Source organism: Theobroma umbraticum, unplaced genomic scaffold (genome assembly GCF_002168275.2).
Source record: "Theobroma umbraticum cultivar Fairchild unplaced genomic scaffold, ASM216827v3 scaffold_239.0, whole genome shotgun sequence".
In the NCBI taxonomy this organism is placed as follows: domain Eukaryota; kingdom Viridiplantae; phylum Streptophyta; class Magnoliopsida; order Malvales; family Malvaceae; genus Theobroma; species Theobroma umbraticum.
The window spans coordinates 351,658-361,035 of NW_018397279.1; the positions used below are offsets into that span (position 1 = coordinate 351,658).

Sequence of the window (9,378 nt, forward strand, 5' to 3'; positions counted from 1 at the left end):
CTTTCTCCCTATATATATATATATATCCACATTCTCACCCTTTAATTCCTCAAACAGCTATCTCTATATATCTCTCTGATCCCTCTCTGTGTTCGTCCTTCTCTTTTTGCTGCTAAAGCTTTCAAAGATGGGAACTTTTCGTTACGTCGTCGGCATTATCGGTATCTCTCTCTCTCTTTCTCTCCGCTTAATTTATCTGGAGTTTTCTTTTTCTTTTGTTTTTTTGTTGATATTCATGATCAGCGAGGTGTATTATACGTAAGTTGAATGTGCTTTGCTTACTCGTCGTCTGAGTACAAGTTTCTATGCTTTTCATCGATGAGGATCGGTGTTTCAATAATCTTTTTCTTTACTTTTTAGTCGAATAAACGAAGAAATTATAAACAGTTTCAATTGAATTAATTTCTTTTTTTTTTTAATTTAAAGTAAACATGAACTGAAAATATTCGTTTATATCTTCATTATTTAAGTAATGAACTTGTGAAGACTGAAGAGATATTCTACTTTATTATATACGCTTTTTAATTTTTGCTATAATTTTTTGTTTGATGATTATTTTCTTGAGTTTTATTTAGGCTTTGTTTTTGACAGGGAACATCATCTCCTTCGGCCTTTTCCTCTCCCCAGTGTAATCTCTCTCTCTCTCTCTCTAATTTTCTGTGCAAACTTCTTTATCATTATTCTTAATTTTGTAATCTTACATTACTTGAAATGAATAGATGATTTGATATTAATTGGGACACATATCTTAGCTTAGCTAATTAATGTAATTATTTATAAGAATAATATGGAGATAAGCATTCAATTAGTCATTGATTTAACGGATAAGTATATATGCATTCTTCCTTTTTATGGTTTTATCTTGAAAGATACACGTGTTTTCTTTATATATAAATGAATTTATAATTTAATTAGTATCAAATTGAGTATATATAAGTCCTTTCTGAATTAGTGTTATTTTATCATAAATAAATATTTTTTTAACAAATTGTATGGTTTGAGAAGTGATATTTAAGTCTTTTTTGATGCTTTTATAAATCTAAAGTATATATATAGAATGCTGATTATTTCTTCATAAATATTGTGAATACGTATAGAATGATTATTGGATTGAAGCATATATATTCTTGTTGTTGTTATGTATATATATATAGGCCAACATTCTACCGAATCCATAAGAAGAAGGCGGTGGAGGAGTTCCAGCCATATCCTTACTTGTGCACGGTTCTCAACTGCGTTTTCTGGATGTTCTATGGTCTCCCCATTGTTCGCAAGGACAACATTCTGGTCTTGACCATCAACACCATCGGCTTTGTCATAGAGTTGATCTACTTAACCATATTTGTCATTTATGCCAATGATCGGAAGAAAAGGGTATGAACCAATAACCACTCTATTATTAACTAATTAGCTTAATATATAATAATTTTATGCATCCCTATTGGGCTAACATTTTAATTTTCATGAATTTATATATATGCGGGTATTATACTTAATTTCCTGTTGTTGTCATAATCTGGCATATCTCTATATAAGTAATGGCCCTTGGCATGCTAGATTTCCGTAGGCATCAATATTGCTAGAATTTTAGGATGAGTATGTATGTTAGATTGCACGTTCGCGTCAATATTTGGTACAACTTAGGATGAGGGTTTTCAGATTTTGGGTTTTGCTGCCATTGCCATGTAGTTATCCTTAGCGAATCAGTACTCTTAGTCTGAAACACTTTTGAAGTACCATACGCATCAAAAGTCAAGGCAGCATGTTTGGTTTACTATAACTGATTGATGCTATATATGTACCTATTTGATCTATATTAATTAGTCCAGGTTCAAAAAATGATTGTGTCTGGCTTCAAAAGTTTCTAATTTGTGCTTAATAAATCCTCTATTTTCTCAGGTTCATGTAGGCCTTTTCGTTCTTGGTGAAGCAGTTTTGACAGTAATCGTGGTTGTCATCGCTATGCTGGCCTTCGAGTTTAAGAACAGGGATATTTTCGTTGGGGTTATATGTGTTGTCTTTAACATCATAATGTATGCCTCACCTCTTGCCGTCTGGGTACAGTCTCTCTCCTCAACTCCATTTCCTTCACCATCGCTGTTACTGTACTAAGACTATATATATCTCCATGGTGAATTGAACTATATATATATATCTGATGATGAATACTGTAGATTAATATTAATATTCTCTTTCTTGTGTTTAACAGAGAAAGGTTATCAACACAAAGAGCGTCGAGTATATGCCGTTCTGGCTCTCAGTGGCCAGCTTAGCTAATGGTTGCTGTTGGAGTCTGTATGCCCTCATCCAGCTTGACGTGTTCATCCTGGTAAAACTAGCTTTAGCTAATTGTTGACCACGGTAGTAATCTTGAATATGAAATTCTCCTTCTTACACTCCCATTAACTATTTTGTTATGCCTTTGCAGATAAGCAACGGCCTTGGAGCAGTGTTTGGCCTTATGCAGCTCATTTTATATTCCTACTACTACTTCCTTGGGAAACGCGATACCAAAGAAGATGGAAAGCAGTCAGAGCTTCAGCTCTCTAACCAGAGTTCAGTCTAAAGCTATGAAGGAAAGGAAGATAATTGCAGTTCCAAATTAAAGGGGACAATTTAGATATTTCTTTTCCGGTTTACTTTGTTCTTTTGTTTTTTTCCCAATGTGTGAATAGGAGTAGGACTTCAATTTTGTGTTGAGTAGATGGGATGGAGATTTTCTCGGTTGGTTTATGTTACCGGCAATGGATTTTGGGTTTTTGCTTAATTTGGATATTAGTACTTTGAAGGGTTTTGCTAAGGATTTTGTATATAAAGAAATTAAAATCTTACCTCATCTGTTTTGCCCTATTGAATTTCTTATTATTTTTCTTCTTTATCGACTCCAATAATAATCATAATTGCTATAATATGAGATTGCCAAAAACCTACTCTCTTGTTGTAGTACTGTCAATAGCAACTGCTGCTGGCGCTGGCAGTGGTGCAGCAGCTGCCTGCGGCGCTAGATTGATCAGCTCCTTGGTGCGGTTGTGCCACTACTCTGGGGAATGACTAGGCATAAGCACAGCTGAGCTTCTTCCAAATGGGTGCATCGAGGGCAAAACTTGGCCATCCCTTTGGTTGAAACACTAGTTTTTCTATGGCCTCTTCATGGAAATGGAGCAAACAAATGGGTTTTTGACAACCACTCTCATCCCTAGCAGGACGGAATTAGTCAATTTTTATTAGAGAGGTCAAATGTTAAGAAAAATAAAAATTAAAAATTTTTAAAATTAATATATTGAATTAACCATTAATAATTAAAAAATTTATAATAAATAATAATTTTATATAACATGTAAATAAAAAAATAAAAAAAAATTATAATAGTACTCTAGGAAAATTTTATTCGAAATGGCAATATCCTTTTAATATAAATAACTAAAATTATTTATAAAACTTATCATTCATTTTGTTTGAAGTTTTATTTTATCATATAAGGACTAAAAATTAATATAGTTAATATCTAATATTTTTATTTTATTATATTTAAGTTTAATATACTAAATTTAAACTATAATGCATAAAATATAAATTGTTAAATACGATATATATAATTAATAATTTTTCTTATACTCAAGATAATTTCCTTTCAACTAAATATAAAACGTAAAGACATTAAACAAAATAATTTTTCTTATATAATTAGAATTAATAAAATAATATATTAGTAAAATTTTAAAAATAACCAATAATGTAACACTAAAACTTATATTTGAAATTAATATACAATAATTTTTTAATTTTTAAAAATTAAAATCAAAAAATAAAATCACATAACAGAAAATAAAAATTATGACAAGTAGGAGATATAACCTAAATAATAAAAAAAAAGAATATATTAATGATTTGTAGAAATTTAAAAGAGAAAATTATATAGAAACTTAAAATATATGAGCAAATAGAATAAAATTGAAATAATAAATAAATAAATAAAATTTTACTTTTTTATAATTTCACAATATAAGGAAGAAAAGAAAAGGAAAAATGATAGAGAAATTAAAATAAAAAAAAAAATTAAGAATTTGAGTAAAATTGAATAAAGTTTGTAAATTATTTTATTATTTTTTAATTATATTAATTATTTAATAAAAAATTATTAAAAATATTATAATATATAAAAAATTTCAAAATTTTGTTGGGAGGGGGGCGGCATGATAAAGGGACGCTCCGCCCTGTCCCTAGCTACCAACTCCATGGAAATGTTGCTCCAAAGAGACAAGACCATCTGTTGGGATAGCCAAGTTTTGAGATACCAGTATGGGTTATAGAAACTTTTTCCATTTTTGCTAGCTGGTTTACGTAAATCTTAAGGAAGCCCTATTTATGACAAGGTTTTTAATTATTTTTAATATCAATTATTATTATATGTCACATTTGGATCATTGATGTTACATAATTGATGTATTATTAATTATCACTCATTAACTATTAATTAATAGATTTATACTCTTATATTAATTTCACATTATCATCTTATGATAGGGTGGCATGTCTATGTGATCATTTTATATCACATTATTATTATGTAATATAAAATAATATAACACAATAAGATGAAGTGAGGATATGATGATTTGAATTTATAACTTAATATAAAATAATGACGTGAAATATTAAAATGTTAATATGTTAATTTTAATGGTTCAATAGTAAACCAAGAATATATCATTCATGTTTTTTAAATTTAAGTGTCAAATCAGAAACTATAACTAAATAGGAATGTTAAGGTAAATTACTCTAAGCCTAATGCAATACCCCCTTCCCATGAATCCCTTCATTCAGTGGATGGTGGTGCTGGAACTGGCTTGACCAGCTCCTTGGAGAGGTGCCGCTACTCTCTTCTTTTAATAATTTACATCTTGTGATTCTCTGAGTTTCAACACTATAGGTTGAACAAGCAAAATTTGCACTAAATATCTTAATTCCATCTTCATGAAACGCCATTTTTATCTCCAATGCTACGATATTTGAGCAGAACGAAGTCTCCCCAACCCTTATGCTACAGGTTTTTTGCAGCCTTTTCTCCTAATGCAGCAAATAGAAGGCCACCCGATGCCCCTTCTCATCCCTGACTAGCAATTTCACGGCATTGCCTCCTTGAAAATGTGGGGAAATGGAGGCAAGGCTCTATGAAATACACGACCACCTGTCAACAAAAAGCTAGGAAATGGCCACTGGATCTTCCAATAATGGCAACCCCACCGGCAGGATTGGCCTCTCTGCATCACTGTAGTAGGCCAAAAGCCCAATGCCAAAGGTGGATTCAGCCTACAATGAGCTGGGCAATAAAGTCCATCCCCATGCCAAAATAACAGTAGTCCAGTACTGCTACGGCACAAGCACGCTGCACATTGCAGTACAAAGAGAATAGAATAAAAAAGATGAGAGACAGAGAGAGATCCAAAATCCAATAAACAAATCTTATCCAGAGCGTGAGGATGACCCCTATTGAAGCATATCCTAATAGATCCTTGGTAATAGTTACTACTAGTATTAGCCAACATTTATTTATTTCCTGTCGGAACCCACCAACCTTATCTTTTCTTCATCTCTAAGACTTCAACTCTGTAGACCAAATCTCATTGCCCATTTTTATTCTTGAACCTTCGAAATTAGTATATGTCCTTTCTCACCTCTTAAAATGGCAGCTATTATCTCTTGCAACTGTTACTTTTCTTTAGCTGCCTCTAAATGGGTTAATCCAAGAATACCCACCAAAGGTACAAGCTTTCTAAGGACTCAGAAGAGTAGTTCTTGGTTGAATAGGCAGTTGCTGCCCAAATGTCCTTCCCAGAAGCATGTTCAATGTCACCTTCAAGATGGGCAGGTTGGCTTTTCCTTTTTCTTTTTTTGTTTTATATTGCTTGAATTTATGATGCTGTTTTGGGGGGTTTAGCATTTGATGTATATGAATCATTAGGGAGTGCAAGTATTTTTTCTGTATGAATTTGATCACATTGTATGAATGGTGGATGTTATTGCTTTGAATTATATGAAGATATATAAGGGAATGATAAAGTTAGAATTTTTTTTTTGGGGTAAAGATTTGGTTTTTGATGCAATTGATGTGTTACGAATATTGGTTTTGGAGCAGAAAGGGAGGTCATTTCCTCTGAAGGAATGTGCAGTCTCCATTGTTTTGGCGGCCGGGCTGATAACTGGAATGCCATCATTGGATTGGTCTCCTAATGCTTATGCAGCTAGTCCTGCGTTGCCCGATTTGTCTGTTTTAATCTCTGGGCCTCCAATAAAGGACCCTGGAGTATTGTTGAGAAATGCACTGCCAATTAACAATAAAGCTGTTAGAGAAGTACAAAAACCGCTTGAGGATATAACTGAGAGTCTCAAGATTGCTGGTGTCAAGGCTCTTGATTCTGTTGAGAGAGTAAGACTCCTCGGGCTTTTACATGAACTAGGAATCTGATATTTATATATGCTTCTGGTAATAGATTTAGCAATTGCACTCATAATAACTAAGGCCTTGTCTTTGTATCAAATATAGAATGTGAGGCAAGCATCCCGAGCCCTAAAGCAGGGGAAAACTTTAATTATTGCGGGATTATCTGAAACAAAGAAGGAACATGGGGTGGAATTGCTTGACAAGCTGGAAGTCGGGATGGATGAACTACAACAGATTGTGGAGGATAGGGATAGAGATGCAGTGGCACCTAAACAGAGGGAGCTGCTTCAATATGTTGGAGAGTGAGTATCTCAATAAAACTTTTAAAGCATAGAGCTGAAGATAGCTTCCTTCTGATTAATTTTTACACCCTTCCACCAAGAGTGGGTATCAAACAACAAATATTGCTTTAATTTCCAGCAGCTCTTCAAAATCAACTCAAAATGATCCTTGTATATGGTAGGGTTTCTTAGTTGCCAACATATGAAGTTAGCCTTGATTTCTATTTGTCCCTTTATGTTTCTAAGCGCAGTCCCTCAAGGTGTGAGACATAATCTGTAGTTTGCTTAAAATCCTGTGTGTCTGTCATATAGTGGTCAAGTTTTAATGCTTGCTCAAGGTGTAAGGCAAAATTCCATCGCTCTGCTTTTGTCTGGGGTATAAGAAGTGCACCAAAATGGGTTAAGGTCTGCAACTGCAAGCCTGTGTAGTCACTATGACAAACAAGCATATATGAACCGTGCCGCGGCAGTTGGCACCAAGCAAAGGCGCAAGTCAGTGAAAAATGCTAAACTAACAAAATTTACATACAGGTTTTTGGCTTGCAAAGGTTCAGTGGGCTGCTCATAATGCGTTAAAAACTGTATCATACTTTCATCATAAAAGTTGGGAAGGACTTAAAAGTTAAGCCTCTTAAAATAAATAATTCTCATAGATACCTTGTCATTGACTGCAGCTGAGATGTTCCTGGGGCATTGGATTTCTGCAGTGTTGAAGAGGATATGGTGGATGGCTTCCCATATGAAGTACCTGAAGAATATCAAAGTTTGCCTCTTTTGAAGGGGAGGGCAGCTGTGGATATGAAGGTCAAAGTCAAGGACAATCCTAATCTAGAGGAGTGTGTGTTCCATATTGTTTTGGATGGGTATAATGCCCCGGTAACTGCAGGGAATTTTGTTGACCTGGTGCAAAGGCGCTTCTATGATGGCATGGAAATTCAGAGAGGTAACTTTTATTTTTGCTTTGGTGTGTTCCTAGTTTCGTGGGTTGTGGAAAAATATTCAAAAGATTGCTGGCTGCCTTTGGAATACCGAAGCTTTTCAAAGATCATTCTGTTATTATGGTTTTTGATTTGTTCTAGCATGAACAAAATAGAATCAGCTATTTAACACATTTTAATTATTATTGAGATCCAGATCTTTGCTGATTTGTAGCATGTCTAATAGTGTAAAATCCAAGCAGCATTGATGATAGTGTGGTGATAGTTTGCAGACTCTTTTCCAATTGTTACTATCAACATCAAATTGACTGCTAAGCTAATTACTTCTAGTATTAGGCCATTTTGAAAGATAAACTTAGACTTTTAGTTACACCTCCCCTTGGATTTGCTGCAGCGGATGGGTTCGTTGTTCAAACTGGAGATCCTGAAGGTCCTGCACAGGGTTTTATTGATCCTAGTACTGAGAAAACCCGGACAATACCGTTAGAAATCATGGTGAATGGGGAGAAAGCACCTTTCTATGGAGCAACGCTGGAGGTAAGCTTTCTTTTTCTCTCATATCAAAGTTTAGACCGAAACAAAAATAAAAACTGTATCAATTCAACACTTTAATCAAAATTGAAAAGAGTTGGCTATTTGCGATCCCACAGGAGCTTGGTCTATACAAGGCTCAAACAAAACTCCCCTTCAATGCTTTTGGAACCATGGCAATGGCCAGAGACGTGAGAATTCAAAATTCAAACTTTGTTTTTCCGGTATTTTGTTATCACTTTTCTGTGACTGTCCCTTTCTTATTTCTGGCAGGAGTTCGAGGATAATTCCGCCTCGAGCCAGGTATTCTGGCTGTTAAAAGAAAGTGAGCTAACACCTAGTAATGCCAATATATTGGACGGCCGGTATGCAGTGTTCGGTTATGTGACAGAAAATCAGGATATTTTGGCCGATCTCAAGGTTGGTGATGTTATAGAGTCAATTCAAGTGGTATCTGGCCTGGATAATCTAGTCAATCCAAGTTATAAGATAGCTGGCTAGAACTTCTTTTTGTAGTGCGGGGACAAATTTATAATAAAACAGTAAGGCTTCATGGGGTTCAATTCATTCTGTAATCTTTCAATTTGACCAGAATTATGGTATTTCCCGCTGGGAATGTGTTCTTCTTTGAATAATGTACTGGCATCCTGAAGAGGGACATTCTCATTTTCCTTTCCAGTATAATCAGATGTGATAAAAGGATATCGTACGAAATGCTTGTTGTATCAGTGAAGCATAATATTTAAAAAAAATTTAAATTTTTTTAATAAATTTTTTGTAATTTTATTTAAAATTATATAAATTCATATAATAATAATTAATAATTAATTTAATCAAAATAATATTTATTATTTTATATCATACAATATTGATATATAATAATAATAAATAATAACATAACAGCTTAATATAATATAATATAATATAATAATTATTAATTTATTTATTTTTCACATCAATATCACATAACATATGAAATTATATATAATATTTTAATTATTAATAATAATTAATTATTAATTATAAAAAATTATTTAATTTATAATAAAAATATAAAAAATTAATTAAATATAAATAAATAATAATAATTTATTTAAATTTTGAAAATAATAATAATATTATCATTAGCTTTAAGCATTTGTAAAAGCTATTAGGAAGAGCTTTTCTTGCATGCTCGATATCAGAT

General features: G+C 33.0%; 2 protein-coding genes across 2 annotated transcripts; both read left to right on the forward strand.

Annotated features, from left to right (window-relative positions):
* The first annotated feature begins 56 nt into the window (after positions 1–56).
* On the forward strand, positions 57–2,566 carry LOC110427916 (bidirectional sugar transporter SWEET7b-like). Its single transcript, XM_021443558.1, has 6 exons — positions 57–161; positions 592–628; positions 1,155–1,374; positions 1,900–2,058; positions 2,210–2,329; positions 2,429–2,566. Exons 1-6 carry the CDS (start codon positions 128–130, stop codon positions 2,564–2,566), a joined length of 708 nt encoding a protein of 235 aa, XP_021299233.1. The 5' UTR covers positions 57–127.
* A 2,916-nt stretch (positions 2,567–5,482) lies between these two features.
* Positions 5,483–8,906, forward strand: CYP38 (cyclophilin 38). The gene is made up of 7 exons (XM_021443587.1): positions 5,483–5,869; positions 6,137–6,427; positions 6,545–6,744; positions 7,431–7,666; positions 8,056–8,198; positions 8,312–8,383; positions 8,466–8,906. The coding sequence occupies exons 1-7, from the start codon at positions 5,684–5,686 to the stop codon at positions 8,691–8,693; spliced, it is 1,356 nt and encodes a 451-aa protein (XP_021299262.1). The 5' UTR covers positions 5,483–5,683; the 3' UTR covers positions 8,694–8,906.
* The last annotated feature ends 472 nt before the right edge of the window (positions 8,907–9,378 follow it).